Consider the following 22,156-nt stretch of genomic DNA (forward strand, 5'->3'; position numbering starts at 1 on the left):
GTTTTTCAACGCACAAACAGTCTCCAAGATCCGTATATTTCGGCCATAATTTATTATTTATTAAATCGTAATCAAAAACACCATATACAAACCTCACGAATAGTCAAAACTTTGACCTCCAACTACACTAGCGCCGCCAGGCGGGAGCAACGGCGTACATAGGTGCCATTGACATTTGACAATTGACCTCTGGAAGAACAATAAGGCCGCGTCCCACCATCAAATAATTTGATCAAACTGGTTTGAGCAAACTGAAAGTGACAAGAAAGTGACAGTTAGTGACGTCACATCCGAGTGTTCATTGTGGATAATAATGAAAAATTTTAATTTTAAATAAAGTACAAACAAGTTAGACAACTCAATACAAAAAATTTGATCAAACTAGACTGATAGTGAGAGCACAGATTTTTAGAATTTCAAAAAAACTGCAATTGTGACGTCACTTTGACGTACTTCGTCAAGTACGTCAAGTTTGCTCAAACTGTTTGATCAAATTATTTGATGGTGAGACGCGGCCTTCTCAGTGCACCAGTCTTCGTTTTTTCAAATAAAAGCGTTCTGGAGCTATTTTAAAGAAACTCATTACAAGACTTCGATATGCTTCTTCTAGACGAAGCATATCGAAGTAGAGGTCGTCCGCCAACCAGATGGTCTGATGACATCAAACGGATCGACAGAAACTTGATGCAGACAGCACAGGACAGAAATGCATGCAGAAGACTGAGGGAGACCTATATCCAGCAGTGGATAGATCCGGGTTGAATTATGACGATGATGAATTACAAGACGCCATCTTTAAAGAGCTCTAGCTTTCCACGGAAGCATTTTTGAACTAGGTGAATTGAGTTAAATTTTCTTAAAATTATCTGAGGAATCTCCGGTTTTCGTTTGTTATGAGAGTTTCTGGACACCCTGTATAATATAATGGGTAGGAAAATTCCCTACTATAATCAATAAATTGTAAAAATTGTTTATTTACTTTTATTGCGTTTACTTAGATAAAAATATGATCTAATCACTGAAATAAAAATGTTACAGTTTGCTATTAGATTTGAAAAGTGTGTAAAACTTCCGAGACATTATTCAGGAAAATAATATTTAATAGTATTCGATTGTTTTAATGATATACAAATTAATTTTTTGTATTATTCATCTTTACGGTTATCCTGCCAAGTTTTAAACGGCTTTAGATTAGTGTTTTTTAAGCATACTCGACATGGCATGGCTCAGAAAATTGTGGTGATATGAATATGTTTGTATAACACCCTGAAATAATTTTACAGACACACAATTTAATTTTTTTATACGAAATAACTATACAGCCATCCTGCCTCTTTGAAAATAGATTTATATTAACGTTCTTGAAATATGTGCGAAGTGGCATGACTTAAAAAATCGTGTAATTTTCCACGAATTTTCTTACACATTTTTTAACTATATATAGTAAAAAAGGTGTAACTAAACATCCTGCCATTTTGAATAATGTCTACTGAAATTATTTATTTTATAACGAAATTTATTTTATGACTTAGAAAATCACGGAACCAGAGTGAAAATTTTATACAGAATTTTCCAAGAAACAAGTGCAGTTAAACATTAGGTGACGTCATGGCAACTTTTTTTTTGTCATTTTGAAATAAATATGATTAATTTATTAAGTTGGCAGGACTTTATGAAAATTTCATTATTTTCATTACATAGGTATTTGTATATCTGTATACTCCCTTAGTCTTTTTGCAACCGTCCTGCCCAAAAAATTTTCTTCATAAAATAGATAGTATCCTGTTATTCTATGGATATGGTAGGACATAAAAATTCATCGCAACTCCCAATTTTTTTTTCATGGAAAATCTAATTTTCACAGGAAAATGTCACAGGAAACCAGTGGATTTTTCCACAAATTGTAAGTACCTTATCTAACCTTCCAGTATTGCAAAGGGCAGGACTTAGAAAATCGTGGTTGAACTTCTGTTAATATCTCCCGGTTTATAACTTGACAATGTAATTCCAAGGTATTTTACTTCCATTACTTGTTCAATACTGATACCATCAATTTCTATTTTGCATCCGATTGGTTCTTTACTGATTACTATTGTTTTGGTTTTCTGAGATGAAATTGTCATATTGAATTATTTTGCTCTTATGTTAAATCTGTGGACTAATCTTTGCAGACTATCTTCATCTTGGGCTAGCAATATTGCGTCGTCTGCGTAGCAGAGTATTTTTACTTCTTTTTTTCCCATTCTATATCCTCTTCCTTTGTTGACGTTTTTGATGATTTCATCCATGATTAAATTGAAAAGCATAGGACTCAATGAGTCTCCCTGTATCTAGAGGTTCTGTAAGTTGTCCATCTATTCTGACTTATATTTTGTTGTTTTGGTAGATGTTCTCAATAGTTTTTATGATATCTAGAGGGACTTCTCTATTATACAGAAGATGGATTACATATTTGAGTCTTACTCTGTCAAATGCTTTCTTTAAGTCAATCGGACATAGAAATGCTGGTCTATTATACTCTGGTGATTTCTCAGTAATTTGCTTTATGACGAATATTGCATCTGTACACGATCTTCCAGTACGAAAACCCTGTTGTTCATCTGCTAAACTTATCCTCTGATTCATTACGTCTTGTAAGATTTTAGTTGTAAGTTTTAGGGTAGTATTTAACAAGTTGATACCTCTGTAGTTTTCTGGCTGCTTTTTATCTCCTTTTTTGAATTGTAGAATTAGTTCGCTCGTTCTCCATTGATTCCGGTATTTTATTGTGTTTTATGATTTTGTTCATTAATGTTGTTAATTGTTCTATCATTGCTGCTCGACAATATTTCAGTAATTCGTTTGGTATTCCATCCTTACCTGCAGCTTTTTTGTTCTTCAGCTTTTCGAGTGATTTTCGTACTTCCTGTGCACTTATATTAACATCTTCATTTGTGGTAATTTCTGGTGTTTCCGGTTCTAGCATCATTTGTTCTTCCTCTGCATAAAGCTTTTTTAGATAGTCAATCCATGTATCCTTTTCTATGTGCTTTGGTTCTATTAGTTCCTTTACCTCCGTTCTTTGACCTCTTATAAGGCGCCATATTTTCTTTTGGAGACCATAACAATCATTTTCCATTTCTTTCGAAGAACGTTCCCAGTGATCATTTTTTATTCTTCTTACTACTGAATGTGTTTCGTTTCTTATAGTCTTATAATTATCGTATGCCTCTTGTGTTTTAGGTAAGCTTTTTTCTTCTCTTTACATTTTCCCCTCACTTCTGTACAAAACCATGGAGTTCTTCGTCTTGGCAGCGATTTATTTTTATTAATTTTTCTTTCACCAAGAACTTCCTTGGCTGAGGCTAATATATTAGACTTAATTTTTGCCCAGCTTTCTTCGATTCCGTCACTTTCTGTGATATACATGTTGCTGCTTTTTCCGTTAGTATTTTTTGGAATAGGTATCTTGTGGAGTCGTCCTGTAAGCTTTCGACTTTAATCTTGGTGGTGTATTCGGCTGTTTTGTTATCACATATATGTGGTTTCATTCTGATTTTGCACAATACCAATTTATGATCGCTTCCTATTTCTGCTGATGTTAGTGCTCTTACATCCAAGATTAGAGACGGGTGTAACTCTCTATTCGACAGAATATAGTCTATCATAGATCTTTGTCCTCTAGTGTTTTCAAAAGTGTATTTGTATTGTTCTTTGTAAGGGAAAAATGTATTGTTAATTCGTATTTCATTTATGCTGCAGAGGTCCGTCAGAGGTCTCCGTTTTCATTTCTGATAGTTTCATTATATCGCTGTTTTATTCCCGGAACTGTCTCATTGCCAACACGGGCATTAAAGTCACCCATAATGATTATATATTCATCATTTGGGATCTCGTTTATTACGGTCTGAAGGTGTTCATAGAAGTTTTCTCTTATGGTGGCATCCCTGTTGTTCTCAGGAGCATAGATCGCTATCACGTTCAGAGGTTTGACATCCAGTTCGACTTTTACACTAACTATTCTTTCAGAGATATATCGGCACTCTTGTAATTGGTGTACAAATTTTCTTTGAACTAGCAGTGCGACTCCTTCCTTGGCTCTTGTATCCTTTGCAACACCACTGTAAATCATCAGATAGTCATCCAGCATAATTTGACCCTTTCCTTTTTTCTTGGTCTCCTGTAGTGCACATATGTGTATATTTTTTTCTACAAACTCTTTTGTGATTTCCTGCTCTCTTGTGTTTAGAGACTTCACATTACAAGTACCGTTGCGAAGTATATTTTTCGTTTTCCATAAATTCGTTGTTCTTTTTCTCGCGTTGGTCGTCGTAATGAAAGATATTAAGTACCAGAACTCCAAATTTTTTTTGGAGTTCTCATACTTAATATCTGAAAGAAAGATTTTTTTTTTGGCATATTGGAGTATCTTTAGAAAAATCAAGTAAAACCGTAAACCTATTAAGTGTCGAGTTCAGGACTCCAAAAATGTTTTTTGTCGTGAGTTTGCGATGAGTTCGTTGTAAATATATTTTCAACGAACTGTACGCGAATAGTTCGGCTCGCATATGTGTATAGTTGTGCAAGCAAACTAAGAGATTCCTTAATATTCAGCTCAGCGGGGTACTATTGATGGAAATGTGTACTTAAATAAACAAGGGATTATTCCACAAAACAGGACGTTCCCTTGTTGACAGAATTTCACACCTTGAAGAATAGCACCCCCCTGAGCTGAATATTAATGACACTCATATATCCCAGGCAACAAAGTGACGTCAAGAACGTCAGATTTTGGTTGAATATATACAGGTGTTTGAACATTACGTCGTATAAACGTCTTTTGTAGGTGATTTTAAATACGTAAGATTAATGACGTTAAAATACGCCTAAAAACATGTTTTCATTTCAGACAGCCTAAGTCTGACCTCACAAAATTGGGAGGAGCTTAAAGACTTAATCCTTATGACTCGCAAACAAATTCCATAAGAAGTTTTTCATTTATTGTTTACGTGCTTTGTGTGGTAAAATAAGACTTTTCATTTAGATATTTAGTTGAAGAAACGTGTTAATCAAGAGATTTTCATTCGTTTTTCTCAAATGAGTTAGTTTAATGCAATAATTCTTCTTGAAAACTGTTTGAGGTTATGTTTTAATTTGTTTTGGTGTTTATTTTCTGTTAATGAACTAATTATGTGTTAACGAGTTTAATTAAATTAATTTGTTAATAAATTATTTATTAGTTTATATGCTGTTTCAATTTTGACACAGTACGTATATATAAAAAGTGAAAATGCTATACAGCGTGAGGCAGATAAAAGTCCTATTAGAAATATCTCAAGAACTAAAGGCTACAGAATCATGAAAATTGGAATGAAGGGTTTTGAAGAGTGATGTATTTAATGAAAATGTTCTCATCGATTTGCTACTTCCGGTTATACCGGAAGTAGCTTATAACGATCAAGAGTGAATTTTATCACATGCCGGGCGCATGCGCACACAGACACTGTGTATTTCGTTGCTAATCTTTCAAGGTGTATGTATCAGCGCTGTCAGCGCAAATAAGTCATATTATATCATATAAAAGTGTATTAGTGTTAAGTAAATGTATTATTTATTATAATTTTTGTGTCTTTGGGTTTGTCTTCCTCGGGAATAAGATATTTTATAATAATAGTAAGTATATTTAAAGTATTTTTGTATACTTCACTTAATCAGTATATGAGAAATCTTGTAACCTGTCAAAGCAGAAGGGATATAGCTCAGTGGTAGAGCGTTTGACCGGAGATCAAGGGGTCCCGGGTTCAAATCCCGGACGATTCATATTTTTTTTGTATTTTTGGTATCGTTTTAATAAAAAAATTTTAAAAGTGGTAGGTAAAGAAAGTTAGTTTAATATTTAAATAAAATACAAATTACCTGTTAAGTATATTAATTTTGTTGAAATCATAATAATAGAAGTATAACTTCTTACGTGCGTACAAATACACACACATTATTTTTTAAATAGAACACCCTGTATATTTTTACATTGTTGGATTCTCCTCGATGTCTTCTTTCTTAAAATACAAGGTTTTGTAATGTTATACAGGGTAGTTTAAAAGATAATTACGTTTTTTTTTTCTTAATTTCGTAGCAATATTCACACCCTGTAGAATTGTGGTAGTTTGACATCAAAAACTCTATTTATGTTCAAATGATTTTTAATATAGTCTACTATTGTTAAAAATTGTTAATATAGCTAAATGTTGAATTTTACTATACAGGGTTGGTCTAAACTCGGAAATAGTATTTTTTGAGTTTTCTTAAATGGAACACCCTGTATTTTAGTACTGTAATGAAATAATGTATTATGCTACTTTTTTATTTTTTAAGCATTCCCTATACCTAACTTTAATTTGTGAGTTATTGGTGATTCAAGCCAAACATTAATTTCAACAAAAAATACGTGAAATTCTATTAGGTTGGCCGTGAAAATATTCAAGCACAAATAATTTTTCAGGAATAAATACATATTAATCTAGATTAATCCTTAACATTAGCAATAATGGTTGAGCTATTAAAATAACTATGTAGTAAATATTGTTGGTTCAATTAACAATTAAGCACAAATAGAAGAAACTAGGTATAGGGAATGCTTAAGAAATCAAAAAGTACCATAAAATATCATTTCATTACAATACCAAAATATAGGGTGTTCCATTTAAGAAAACTCAGAAAATACTCATTCCGAGTTTTGACCAACCCTGTATACTTCAATTAAAAAATTAGCTACGCTAACAATTTTTAACAATAGTAGACTATATTAAAAACCATTTAAACATAAACAGAGTTTTTGATGTCAAACTATGTACTACAATTCTACAGGGTGTGAATGTTGCTACGAAATTAAGAAATAAACGTAATTATATTTCAAACCACCCTGTATAATATTACAAAACCTCAGATTTTAAGAAAGTAGACAGCGAGGAGAATCCAAAAATGTAAAAATACATAGGGTGTCCCATTAAAAAAAACGAAGTTATAAGCAACTTCCGGTATAACCGAAAGTAGCAAATAGGTGAAAATATTTTCATTAAATAGATCACTCTTCAAAACCCCTTCATTCCAATTTTCATAATTCTGTTGTCTTTAGTTCTCGATATATTTCTAATAGGCCAGTTATCTGCCTCACCCTATATTTTATGTTGAATTGAGGGTATTGTAATTCTATCTACACATTTTAGAGAGTCTTCCATTTGGTTTTACTTTTAGCCTACGCGCTCATTTAAAACAGTTAAATGAAAAATTGCAATACCAACAATGCCCATACGAATAATTATTGTGTATCTTTAGAACCATAAAAAAATAATCTAAAAACGACATAAAAACTACGTTTTTGATATCACGTATTTAAAACGTGAAGAAATGACGTCAATTATGGTGGGACAAATTCACGTGACTTTCGACGTCGAAAAAACGTGATAAACTGACGTGGTTTGGTGATAATTATGACGTCGTTTCAACGTTTTGTAAACGTTATTTGGTTGCCTGGGATATAGTTTATGTTTTTAACAAATGTTTAATTTTATAAAACAGGTAGATCCATTGTCTGGGGAATTTCTCAACTCCGACAGTAGCTCCCCGCTCAGCTGAATATTAATGACTCTCTTAGATAGTTTGCCAGACTTTACCCGGCATAACACTTACCGTTCAGCTTGGTCTCCCAAACTTCCAATAAATACGGCGCATGCGTTAATATTTGGCTTCTCGGTCATGGCTTTTGCGAGATCTTCTGCTGGAATACCGTACCTTTGTAAATTGGCATCAGACAGCACTATAACGATTGCTTCATCGTACGCTTCTTCGTCGATATTTGATACTGCCCACTGGGTCGTTTCTAAGGTGTGGTCACCTTGCATGCAGTACTGCGAATGCGCGTACATGGTCTAAAACAACATTTTTGTTTAATTAATATTTTGTATTTTGATAACGACGTCCGAGGTGGAAGTCGAAACGTCAATAAAATCTTTTTTTTTTCTCAAAAATGGCTTTGGCAGAGCCAATTAGCCAGACTTGTTTGTGATTGATTGCAGATGCATAGTCATACATTTCTTATTTCATAACATAAGTACATACTATAATATTATTTTATAGATACATAGGTACATTGTGTTGCTTTTTTATTTTGTTTTTTAATTATTTTACTGTGTTTTTTTAAATATATATTTTAATTTGTGGTAAACACTTTTTTACTTCTTTTTTGAAGTTATTCTTCTTTAGGCGCAATTGAGAGTAAAATTTCATAAATTTGCGCGCATGCGCACACAGACAGTAATAGTTCGTTGCTAATCTTTCAAGATAGGTATGTATGTATCTGTATCAGCGCAAATAAGTCATTAAAAGAATATATTAGTGTTTTTAGTAAATGTATTATTTATTATAATTTTTGGATTTGTCTTTCTCTGTAGTAAGATAATAAAATATTATGTATGTAGGTATAACATTTTCATATGTCTATTTGTCACCGTGTTGTGCAATTATATCCGAAACTTACGTGTCACTTAATGAAGCTCGGTGGCGTAGTTGGTAGAGCGTTGGGCCAATGATTGGAAGGTTGCGGGTTCCAATCCTGGACGATTCATATTTTTTTTTAATTTTTGGTTGTTTTAATAAAAAATTTTTGAAAGTGGTAGTTAAGAAAGTTAGTGTAATATTTAAATAAAATACAAATAACCTGTTAAGTATATTTACTTCGTTGAAATTATATAATAGAAGAATAATTTCTTACGTGCGTACAAAGTACACACACATTCTTTTTTTGTTATTTTTCTTTTCTTTTTTTTTGTTTCTATTTTTTTATTTTTTTTTTGTTATTATTTTATTATGTTTTCTTTTTTATATATATTTTTTTTTTCTTTTTAATTTTTTCAAACCACATTTACAAATTGTGCCTAGTTAGTACATACATAATACGTTTACAACTTGTATTTACATAATTTAACATTTAAAAAGGAGATGAAGAATTCCCGATATCATTTGTAGCTATTAAAGTATTAAGGTCTATTGGGAAACATTTTAAATTTTTTAATTCCTTATAAAGGTCGTTTATGTTATTTATGTATAAATGACATTCTAATATGACATGTGTTAGATCTCCGATTTTGCCACAAGTACAATTGGGAATATCTGACAAGTTAAATTGTGGCTTATTTCTCAATTAGAATAGTTAATTACATAAATGCCACAAATAAAGAGCTTCAGAACAACATTGTATAAAAATTATTCAGTCGCCTATTAAAATGAAAAAGCCTATGCGGAGAGAAAGGAACAGAAAAAGGATGTCATGATTAAAATAATACAAAAATTAGTGGACAAAAATGAAGAAATGATGAATAAAATATGAAATAAAACAAATAAGAAAAGAACAAACAGAAAGTAATAAACAACTAAAGGAGATAAAGGAAGAAAACATAAAATTAAAAAAACCAAGTGAAACAGTAATTACAAGACAGTATTGGTTGGAACACATGGACCGGAGAAAACAAGTAAAAAGAAAAGTTTGATTATATCGGGATTAAAACAGATGCAAATGATGATAAGAACCTTAAAGAAACATTCATATCACAAGAACTTCTTCTTCCTCTTCTTTTAGTGCCGACTCAACTAATGAAGGTTGGTTAAAACCATTGCAAATTCGTCTCTACCTTCTGCTTTTCTGAAAAACGTCTGTCCCGGTCCAGTCTCGAATATTTTTCAGTCAGGATATTTATCGTCTATCAGGACGGTGTGAAAAATTATTCCTTAAATAGGCCAAGAATGTAATTCGAATATTAGAATTATTTTCCATCAACAATTAATATTCTCTTGCGGTAAGTTTCTCGTACATCTTTTTTTGTAATAATTTTTTGTAATAATTTTTTCTAATATTTTTTATACCTAACCTTCAAATGTTCAACCATGTGTTTGGTTTCTATATTTCTTTTCATCTATTAATATGCACGTGTAAATCAAATTTTAACTATTCTCCTCATCTAAATTTCATTTAATTTATTCTTGTCATCTGCTACTCTCTCTGACGATTAGAATGGCAGATGTCACACGTTGGTTTATCTTCTTGATTGTTGATGTGTTTTACTGTTATTATAGTTTTTGGGATAAAGATCAACTTTTCTCCCTTCGGGAGCTTCAAGCCATTCTCATCACCGGTGATGGAACTACAAAGGCAGGACTTCATGGATGCATCGCAACTAGACAGCAGCACCCAACATCTAAGTACGACACCACCAAGACTGCAGCTGCACTGACCTAGGGCCACAACATCTGCCCAGGTCAAGAGAAGTCCACAGTAGTACCATTCAACATCAAGAAGTTACCATCAGATACCAAGAGCCATAAGTATGATTGTTAGTTTTTGGCAAGAATTTGAATATTATATGTTAATGCATTTTACAAGTCATATTTTTATTATATGTTTATGAACAATAAACATGATTAGTTAAACATAATGTTGTGTTAGCTTCCATTCCGAATTTTCATAGTTCATTTCTAAGATTAGGACAAGACGAACACACACCTGAGAGACTGAGCTAAACTAAGGGTATACCGATGGCTATCTTGGATGATTGAGGTAATATTTTCGAACATTATTTCAATTAGTTGGGGTAGTCCAGGCTATCGCTTATTTAGTTTCAACACCATTTCGTTCGTAATATGATCGGTCCACGGTATCTTCAAAATTCTCCTAAAAAGCCACATCTCAAAAGCTTCCAGCTTTCTCAAGTCAACATTAATGGTCCAAGCTTCGACACCATAAAGAAGAATAGAGTGGATATAACATTTTACCATGCGATATCGGATTTGCAGATTGAGTCTTTGGTTACTCAGAAATTTCCTCATCTTCAAAAAGATGATTGCTCTCTCTTGATCGCTCTATTCTTTATCGAATTTCTGATTTCGGATTTAGATCGTCTGTAATCCAGACTCCTAAGTATTTCATTTTGTCCACTTGTTCGATATCTTCATTTTTTATCTGGATCCTTGTTCCGACTTTACCCCTTTTACTGATCGCCATGGTTTTTGTTTTCTTTTGGGTAACATGGACTTACCCCGATGGAAAAAAAAACAGATAGATCATGTCCTAAGTCCTAATAGAAAGCACGCATGACAAGGTAATAGTCGATTGCAGTAGTTACATAGGGGAAGGTACTAAAAGTAACCATACACTAGTAATAGACAGATTACATCACCAATTAGGGCTCCTTCGAGAGAAACAGGTAGTAAACAGACTAGAAGAAGAAATAAATAAATGGCTAGGAACTTTAGACAAGCAAGAAATAGAAAAATGGCAGATCATACAGGTAGCTATTAGTCCAGGAACCGAAGCTTTTCACTAGAGATTTAAAATTTCCGGAAAAATTGGGTGCAGGAAAATAACCTGTTTTTTCCGGAAAAAAAAACAGGAAAAATGAAAAAATACGGAAAAATTGACATTTGGTACAATATACTAAACAAATTCTGCATCCTGTATCAAAATCGATAAATTTAGTAGAATTCGATAGATCTATTGATATAAAAGACACAATATTAAAAAATATTCCCCAACAAGTTAACCAGACTAGTTCTCTTATCGAAAGCTTGCTAAAATATGTATGTTGAAAAACGCTACTAATTTTGTTCTAAGCTGATTCACTTTGCGGCCTCTTGATGCTCGCTTTAAAGAAGAATAATTGAATGAAGACCAACTAATGGAAGCTATACACTTCATTTCTGAAATGGCTTGTTCACTAAGGCCCGGTCTTTTCATCTCCGAATAACTAGTTATCGGGAAGTTTATTTGACAGATTTACATGTAATCTGCCGGATAAACTTCCCTATAACTATTTATTCGGAGGTGAAAAGACTGGGCCTAAACCTAGATGTAGGGAAGGTGGCGGCAAATCTAGCCCAATTTAGAACAAAAACTGGATTTTTTAGTCGAAATTCTTTATGGGATAGTGCAAATATGTAGTACTAATCCCGTTATATGGTAGCAAGGTTTATGTACATCGCAGCCACTTATGCCAATTGCCTTCCGAATTTTAAATGGACCTCCATATTCCGCCTCTTCAGAAAGAAACTGGTCTTTACACGGCCTCATATATACAAGCAAAAAAAATATGTTATCACAGGATAAAATTTAGAAGTTGTTGCTATTCATTTAAATTTGGTTATAAACGAAAAACAGATATTTATTTACGATACTAGACCAGATCCACTTTTAAAAGAGACTGGCAAAAATCATGTTGTTTGTGTTATCCGTTCAGGATGGTGAAGCGGAGAACGAGTCTGAATCAGAGGCTTAGTCTGAAGATTCAGATTCAGATAAAAATATACCACTGAGCAATTTGGTTAAATAATGTGTTTTCTACCTTTGAAGTTTCGGTACACTTAAGTCTCAATTAAAAAATATTTTCAAATTTTCCCATTTTTTCCAATTTTTTCAATGGTCTGGAAAAAAACGGAAAAAACCTGTTTTTTCTCAATTTTTCCTGTTTTTCCGATATGTTAATTCTCTACTTTTCACCTCGCAATTTTTACAGAATGGATCGATTTGCTTGAAAATTTGAGAATAAGTAGAGGATAGTCCAAGGATCAAAATCTATATTATGCCGAAAGGAGCTTTTACCATGAGGGTGGTTGCCACTCCATCTTGAAGGTGGAAAATTTTATTATATTTTGACCGCAAAAGTTGATAAAAACATTTATTTTAAGCAAAAAATGTTCTATACATTTTTTTGATAAAATTAATAGTTTTCGATTTATTCGCTATCCAAAGTGTTAGTTTTATATCGAAAAAATCAATGTTTTTCGATATTATACTCATTTACAATTTACTCAATTTTTGGCGTAGAAAAAATTTTTTCAAACCAAGTTCTTTGGAATTAAATAACCTACAATTTCATATTTAAACATTTTTACGTATCTCTGATGCTAATCTTTATATTCTTAAGAAAATGGCATTTTTTACCAAACTACAAAAATTCGTTATTCGTTTTTAACTCCAGTTTTTTAAAAACTAATCATTCTAAGCCAGTCAAACTTCTGGAATCTATTAATAAATTAATAATACATAAATAAAGAAGAGTGAATAAGACCAATCACTAAAAACACCAATAACTTGCATGATTATGCTTCCAATTGGATTTCTCCTTTTTTTTTTTCAAAAAAATATATTGATTTTTTAACCGTAACTTTATATTTTTTATCCTAGAAAGTTTGGTAAAAAAAAATTTTCCTTTTAAAATCCTCAGTCGCAAAAAGCGGTGACTTTGAAAGGATTGGTAAAGGTGGTTTTTGCATGTTATTACAATTTTTAATTGTCAATAGTTTACTCAATTTTTGCCGTAGAAAAAATTCTTGCAAACCAAGTTCTTGGGAATTAAACAGACTACAATTTTATATATTTAAATATCTTTTCGTATCTCTGATGCTAATCTCTCTCTTCTGAAGAAAAGGGCATTTTTACCAAACTACAAAAATTCGTTATTCGCTTTTAACTCCATTTTTTTAAACGAATCATTCTAAACCGGTCAAACCTCTAGAACCTATTAATAATACATAAATAAAGAAGATCAAATAAGGTCTAGGGTAAAGTTTCCGATCACTTTTTCGCTGAAAAAAAATAGGGACTGACATTCTTTTTATTATAAGTCACTTAATTTTTGAGCTAGAGACTATTTTTCTATTTCTGGAGATAGATATTTTTAAATACTTTAAATTAGTTTAAAGGAGTTATCCTCGAAAAATGCATAGTTTTCTCGTCTTTTGACTTTGAAATTACAATTTGAAAAAGAAGAGCTAACATATAATAAAGTCTAGCTTGGTTACTATTGGTCTTAAAGAAAATGGTTTTGTTTATTTATTCAAAAGCTACATTTTTGTTAAGCAAAGTTGTTTCGATAAACGAAAACTTTTTGAGTTATTGGCGGAAAACTGATTAAAAACATTGATTTTTTCGATATAAAACTAACACTTTCGATAGCGAATAAATCGAAAACAATTAATTTTATCAAAAAAATGTATAGAACGTTTTTTTGCTTAGAATGAATGTTTTTACTAACTTTTGCGGTCAAAATAAAATAAAAAATGTCCACCCCCGAGATGGGGTGGCAACCACCCCCATGATAAAAGCGCCTTTCGGCCTCATATAGATTTTGATCCTTGGACTATCCACTACTTATTCTCAAATTTTCAAGCAAATCGATCCATTCTGTAAAAATTGCGAGGTTTTGTCCTATTTTAAGCTTCATTACTTGGACTATATGTCGGAAACAGCGGAATAGTGTATAGGAAGAGAAGGCTTTTCCTCTACAGAGAGAAAAGCAATTGAAAACATAGAAGGAGCATACATAAACACAAATGTAAAAAATTTAAACAAACTAAGTTATCAATCGAAGCAGCGCAGAAAACGACAATAAATATCGCCTCCGTACCACCAGATTGACAACAGGTGGAATACTTTCTTTGGTTACACCTCCTGAGACTTTTACAATTTATAAGTCATACAGGTGCCGAGAAAATTAAGATGAGAGAATTTTAAATAACTCACAACTCATCTACTCAGCATGGTAACCAAAGAAAGTATTCCACCTGTTGTCAATCTGGTGGTACGGAGGCGATATTTATTGTCGTTTTCTGCGCTGCTTCGATTGATAACTTAGTTTGTTTTCCGGTAGATAGCCCTAGTTCATCCGTGACATTTCTTTCTTTGCAATTCGGGAAGGCCCTAAGCTATGGTAAATGGTTAAAGCGGAGAGAAGAGGATATGGGTTTACTGATAAGGGGAAAAAGATCTCCGAAACCGGTATAGAATAGACTCTTCCTGCACTCTCCGCTTTAACCAGAGTATTATGCAGCTGCTGCATTTTCGTTTTGCAAAGAAATTGAGAATGTTTATACATTTTTAATTCATTTACTCTTTTGAGTATTAAGGAATCTTTCTTGTTGGAGCTTTACCATGCTGAGTAGATGAGTTGTGAATTATTTAAAATTCTCTCATCTTAATTTTCTCGGCACCTGTATGACTTATAAATTGTAAAAGTCTCAGGAGGTGTAACCAAAGAAAGTATTCCCCTGTTGTCAATCTGGTGGTACGGAGGCGATATTTATTGTCGTTTTCTGCGCTGCTTCGATTGATAACTTAGTTTGTTTTCCGGTAGATGGCCCTAGTTCATCCGTGACATTTCTTTCTTTGCAATTCGGGAAGGCCCTAAGCTATGGTAAATGGTTAAAGCGGAGAGAAGAGGATATGGGTTTACTGATGAGGGGAAAAAGATCTCCGAAACCGGTATAGACTCTTCCTGCACTCTCCGCTTTAACCAGAGTATTATGCAGCTGCTGCATTTTCGTTTTGCAAAGAAATTGAGAATGTTTATACATTTGTAAAAAATTTACTTGTACAGAGAAACTACAGAAACATTTAACAGATGAGCGAAACACTTCGAAGATCTGTTAATTACAGACCAACAAGAGACTAGACGAAAATAATAATTGGCAATAAGATGAAGTGGGGACGTGCGAGGAACCAACTCTGAATGAAGTTAAGGCCATCGGTACATAATTCGCAAATATTTTACGGTATCCCTACTTTTTCTGTCTTTACACGGCAAATTACGTGTAGTAAAATTCTCACTGGTATGGATGTAAACTTTACTTGACAATGTCATCATTAACTTTAAAGAGATGGCTTTTGAATGTTCTTGTATAACTGTTACTTGTATAATTTTTGTTTTTGTTTTGATTCTGGCCTTGGTTTAGAACCTTTAGCCACGTAATTACATATAAAATTATTATTCGTTCATAAGTACAAAATTGTCCAGTATACACTTAAAAATAAAGAATAATAAAAAATAAAGCTCACAAATAACAATGTCTACTTACTATGTTAATAAATACAACTATGCTAATTTTTTTTCCACTACGGTAGGAACTAAATTGTATACTTAATTGCCTTAATTATTAATATAGGTATAAACAGTTATAGGTAATACGATAATTTTTTCACTAACTATGTATTCAGTGATTGTAATAATTTATCTACTGTACAACAAAAACTAATACTCAATCGAGAAAAGAGGAAAAGTGATAAAGTGATTAAACGCATACAATTTTGAACATCTTTAACAACAAAATACTTGGATCACTGAATATATCCTGGTATATTCTTTGCTTGGGATCTTCCATAAATAATAAACAATTGATAACTTTTTCTAATTTTACGCCTTAAATCAATTATTTATCAAATACACTATCGACATTATTTAATAAACAACTCAAAATATTCCCAAAGCCGTGTCAAATATCTAAAATGGTCACTGTCTGACTGACAATATTCTATTTGACTGAGTGCGTTGTATGAGAAAGAAAGATTTGGAAAATATTACCACGGACATTGTGTTCATTTTTTTCGAATCCTAAAAAAACCAATAAATATTTTTGAAAAATTTAAACGTAAAATGAAAGACTAAATTATCACCGAGGGCCGAAAGTCCCTTAGAATAAATAAAAAGTTTATTTTGAATGAGATATTTGAACTTAAAAATCACACTAAATTTTCTCTTAGTTTTTCACCCCTGTAACTTATTAAAATAAACATTAGAGAAGTTCTCAGGGACTTTCGGCCCTTGCAATATCGTAATCTTTCATTCTGCGTTTAAATTTTTCAAAAATACTTATTAGTTTTCTCAGGATTCGAAAAAAATAAATCCCATTTGAATAGCATTGGACAGCAGAAACTATGTACCGATCGGCGATCCCTTAAAGAAACAATAAGAGACCTAAAAAATAACAAAAAGACAAGAGAAAGTAGGATGCCATTTTCTTCAACAATGGTACAGTAAGAAATAAAAAAGAATGTGTGTACATACTTTGTACGCACGTAAGAAGTTATACTTCTATTATAATATAATCTAACTTCATATTATGATTTCAACGAAATCAATATACCTATCTACTTTAAACAGTTTTTTGTATTGTATTTAAATATTAAACTAATTTTAGAAAGAACAAAAAGAATACCAAAAATTAAAATAAAAAAAAAGGATATGACTTTTCAGGATTTGAACAGGGGACCTCTCGATCCCTAGGCGAATGCTCTACCGATCAGCTACCACGGCTTTTGTATTCAGTGGATCATTTCTCGGACATAATTACAATCTCGGTGACAGATACTTTAAATGAAAATAAACATTTTCAATAATACTTATTCGGAGGAAGACAAATCCACAGACATAAAAATTATAATAAATATATTTACTAAAAACACTAATAATATATTCTTTTCACGCACACCTTATTTGCGCTACATAACTTAAAAGATGTAGCGACTATTTAATACCATACTGTCCGTGTGCGCATGCGCCGGGGAATGTAAAAATTCACCCTCGTGCCTAAACACGTATAACTTAAAAAAAAATACAAATTACTGGAATATAATAATAAATACATACCCGCAGAACTTTCAATCTATCGTTATTATTTTTAGGTGGACTATCTATATCGACAAAACGGATATTATATTCTTCGCCAGAATGTCCAATGATGTCGTATTTTATTTTGTCGTCGAATCCTTCAAAAGCTTCCATCACTAAGACCACTGCTTCCAGTTCTTTGTCCAAACGGCCATCGTATGAATTAAACCTATACATACTACCAGACACGTCTACTACAACTCTAAAAAGCTTTGGTTTTATTTGTGGAGTACCCAGCTCAGGCTTTTGTTCGGACCTTCGCCGGAAGATGGTCTTTTCCCCTAATATCCCTAAAATATGTTCATTATTATATTAGCGTATAGTGTCTTTTTTTGTAAATATAAAAGATGCATTTTAGTTTAACGTTGCAATATAGTAACGCGTACATTCCAATACCCCTTTCAAACTACTGTTCATCATCAGGCCTTTTTATTCCAGTTGGAATGTTTGCCGCTTTTACTTAGAGCTCTCTGATTCGCTTATTGCGGTGAATCACTCCGCATTACACTTGTGTGTTGTCAAAGTTTGTTGTGTGACTTGGCTTTCGTTACAATTTTCTTCCACTCATTTCGATATGTGCATAGTTCCCTCCAGTTTCTCACTTCTAGAATTTGATATATCTCATGACCTGGTCCTCCCATCTCTCACTGGGTCTTCCCCTTGGTCTTTCAGTTTCTGGTTTCCATCTGGTGATCTTCTTAATCAGTAGGTCGTTTTTCCTTCTCTCTATATATCCCATCCATCTCAGCCTCTGTGCTTTAATAAATCTAACTATATCTTCTCCCTTCATTATGTCTCTTAGTTCATGGTTCATTCTTTTTCTCATTTCTCCGTTGTCCATTCTTATCGGGCCCATTATTCATCTGAGGATTTTCCTTTCGAATATTCTCAATTTTTCTTCATCTTTTTCCGTGAGGCACATTGTCTCAGCTGCGTACGTAACTACTGGCCTGATTGCAACTCTGTATATTTTCAGTTTTGTATTTTTGGATAAGTTCTTCTCCTTCATTGAGCTATGATATCTCCAGTATGTTTTGTTGCCTGCTAGTATTCGCTCCGTTACTTCTTCACTTCTCTTATTTTAGCCATTCACTATTACTCCCAAATATTTAAATTGTTGAACTCTGTCAAAAGTGTAGTTTTCTATTTTGATTTCTCTCGTCCTGTTATCTTCTCTTCTAGAGCACAGTAGATATTTTGTTTTTCCTTCGTTAATTTCTAGACCTCTTTTCCGTGCTTCATTTGCCAGGATTGGTATTGCTTCTTTTAATATTTCCTTGTATCTTCCCATAAGAACTATATCATCTGCATATGCAACTATTTGTGTTGAGGAGTGGGCTATAATTCCTTTAATTTGCTGGCCTTGACTGTTCCTTCTACTGCTATGTTGAATAACGTGGTTGACAGGGAATCGCCTTGTCGCACTCCTGTTTCTATTGCAATTGATTTTGTGCTACCTTCATCTGTTGTTACTTTAGCTCGAGATCCATCCATAGTCAGTTTTGTTAATCTGATAACTTTGCTGGTATATCTTGATTTTTCATTTCAATAAATAATTTATTCCCATAAATCCCAATTCAATTTTATGGGACAAAGATATCAGGAAGGAAACAAAGAGAAGAATATATAAAAGTATAATGAAGAGCGCGAGTCGTTCGGATAGTTCAGTACGAGTACCGGCTGACTCGCACTTCACTTAGCCGTGAGGTATGGTAGTTCAAGCCCAAGCCAGGCCATCGGAAAAACAAAAAAAAGGCTAACGCGTCAGTATAAAATTCTAAATATGAATCTGGCGCTTAGACTGGAATATGCGGGCGTCTGATCGGCCTATGAGGGAGCAGTACGGCAAGGGATAAGGGCTTGCGGCTCGGTGGTACTCCCCCATAGATCCCTACCGGAAGGGCGTTGACGCCTAAAATACCGGTGTACATATATACTTAGTACAGAAATGGACTTTTTGAGGAGAAGTTGTCAGGTTTCGAGATTAGAACATGTAAGAAATGAAACAATTAGAGAACGTATGAAGGTGGAAAAAACTAAAATAGACGATATTGAAAAGAGATAGCTGACATGGTTCGGTCACGTTAAAAAAATGAATGAGACTCGCTGACCGAGAAAAATATTAGAGTGGGTCCCACCGGAGAGAAGAAGAAGAGGACGACCACGGAGAAGCTGGAGGGACAATATTCAGGAGACAATGAATTCGAGGCAATTAGATGAAGATATGTGTTACGATAGAAAAAATTAAGCTGGATATTAAGCTGGGTAAAAAATTAAGGAAGCTGGGTATGGAGAGGCGGCGACAGCCGTAGAAATCCATTATATACAGGGTGTCCCGAAAAGATTGGTCATAAATTATACCACAGATTCTGGGGTCGAAAATAGGTTGATTGAACCTCACTTACCTATACAGGGTGTCCAGAAACTCTACCGACAAACGAAGACAGGAGATTCCTCAGGTAAATTTAAGATAATTTAACCTAATTCACTTAGTCCGAAAATGCTTCTTAAGGGAGCTACAGCTCTTTGAAGATGGCGTCTTGTAATTAGTTTTTCTTAAATACGTCCAGAACGCTTCTATTTAAAAAAACAAAAATTGGTACGCGTATTTATCTTCAAGATATAAATCTAATCCATACATTGCAAATTTCTAGTACCGATCATAGTCGTCCGTTTTGGGTAGGGCAACGGTTATTTTATCGCATAACTTTTTTATCTTTAACTTTTATGCATTTCTGACACTGGATTATTAAATTGTGAAGTATTCTAGTACTAAAAGGTACCCTTGTTTTAAATCGGTAGGACACACCGTTTTCTAGAAAAATCGATTTGAAAATTTTTTTCTTTCTGAATTACAAAAAAAAAATTAAAAAAAACTGTTTAGAAAGACGAAAACTGGTACATTTATTTATATTCCAGAGATAAATCGATTTCATTAATTGCGAATTTCTAGTACTGGTCATAGGCGTCCGTTTTGGGTAGGTCAACAGTTATTTTATAGCATAATGTTTTTGTCTTGAATTTTCGAGCATTTTTGACACTAGATTATTAAATTATGAGGTATTCGAGTATTAAAAGTTACTCTTACTTTATGTTTGTAAAATACTTAGTTTTTTATTGAAAAGTTCTTTCAATTTTTTTTCAAATTCCAAAAACGAAAAACTTTCAAATCGATTTTTCTAGAAAACGGTGCATCCTACCGACTTAAAGCAAGAGTACCTTTTAGTACTAGAATACCTCACAATTTAATAATCCGGTGTCAAAAATGCATAAAGGTTAAGGACAAAAAAGTTATACGATAAAATACCCGTTGCTCTTCCTAAAACGGACGTCTATGACCGGTACTAGAAATTTGCAATCGATGGAATCGATTCATCTCTGAAAAGTAAATATGCATACCAATTTTCGTTTTTCTAAATAGAAGCCTTCTGGAGGTATTTAAGAAAAACTAATTTCATGACGCCATCTTCAAAGAGCTCTAGCTTCAGAAGCATTTTCGAACTAGGTGAATTGGGTTAAATTGTCTTAAAATTATCTGAGGAATCTCCTGTCTTCGTTTGTCGGTAGAGTTTTTGGACACCCTGTATACAATAGTGCACACAAAAAAAGTTACAGCCCTTTGAAGTTACAAAATGAAAATCGTTTTTTTTTTTCATATATCGAAAACTCTCAGAGATTTTTTATTGAAAATTGACATGTGGCATTTTTACGACAGCAATATCTAAAAAAAAAATTAAGTAAAATTTGTGCACCCCATACAAATTTTATGGGGGTTTGGTTCCCTTAAACCCCCCCAAACTTTTGTGTACGTTCCAATTAAATTAATATTGTGGCACTATTAGTTAAACACATTATTTTTAAAACTTTTTTGCCTCTTAGTACTTTTTCGATAAGCCAGTGTTTATCGAGATATTTTGAATGTTTGTCGAATCCACCACATATTTCTATATAAGTACGGTTATAGAGACCTGTTAATAATCTGAAAATTTATTTATAATTTACATTTTTAGGTATATTTTGAAAAAGAAGCTACATCTCGATAAAAGGTGACTTATGAACAAAAGAATAAGAGACAAAAGTTTTAAAAACACTGTGTTTAACTAATGGTACCACAATAATAGTTTAATTGGAACGTACACAAACATTAGGGGGTTTAAAGGAACAAAATCCCCATAAAATTTTTACGTAAATATATTGAAAAAGAAGCCGCATCTCAATAAAAACTGGCTTATCGAAAAAATACTAAGAGGCAAAAAAGTTTTAAAAACGTTGTGTTTAACTAATGGTACCACAATAATGAATTAATTGGAACGTACACAAAAGTTTGGGGGGGTTTAAGGGAACAAAATCCCCATAAATTTTTTATGGGGTGGACAAATTTCACTATAATTTTGTTTTAAGATGTTCCTGACATAAGAATTATACATGTCCATTTTCAATAAAAAATCTCTAATAGTTTTAAATATATTGAAAAAAATCTATTTTCATTTTGTAACTTCAAAGGGCTGTAACTTTTTTTGTGAGCACATTTGTACTAAGGTAAGTTAGGTTCAATCGAACTATTTTTGACCCCAGAATGTGTGTTATAATTTATGACCATTCTTTTCGGGACACCCTGTATATAAATAATTTATTTCTTCCAATACAATAAAAGACTTGTCTACGAAGAAGATGTGGAGTTTTATATTGTG

At 32.8% G+C, this 22,156-nt stretch overlaps 1 protein-coding gene across 3 annotated transcripts in view; it reads right to left on the bottom strand.

Annotated features, from left to right (window-relative positions):
* Positions 1 to 22,156, bottom strand: part of LOC126888226 (von Willebrand factor A domain-containing protein 8) — a 138,753-nt gene that overhangs the window by 5,072 nt on the left and 111,525 nt on the right. For all 3 annotated transcript variants that reach the window (XM_050656289.1, XM_050656288.1, XM_050656286.1), the window contains exons 13-14: positions 17,445 to 17,755; positions 7,666 to 7,904 (exon numbers count right to left, since the gene is read on the bottom strand). In XM_050656289.1, the coding sequence (XP_050512246.1) occupies positions 7,666 to 7,904; positions 17,445 to 17,755 (550 nt within the window). The remainder of the gene's footprint in view (positions 1 to 7,665; positions 7,905 to 17,444; positions 17,756 to 22,156) is intronic.

Source organism: Diabrotica virgifera, chromosome 7, assembly GCF_917563875.1.
Source record: "Diabrotica virgifera virgifera chromosome 7, PGI_DIABVI_V3a".
Lineage (NCBI taxonomy): Eukaryota > Metazoa > Arthropoda > Insecta > Coleoptera > Chrysomelidae > Diabrotica > Diabrotica virgifera.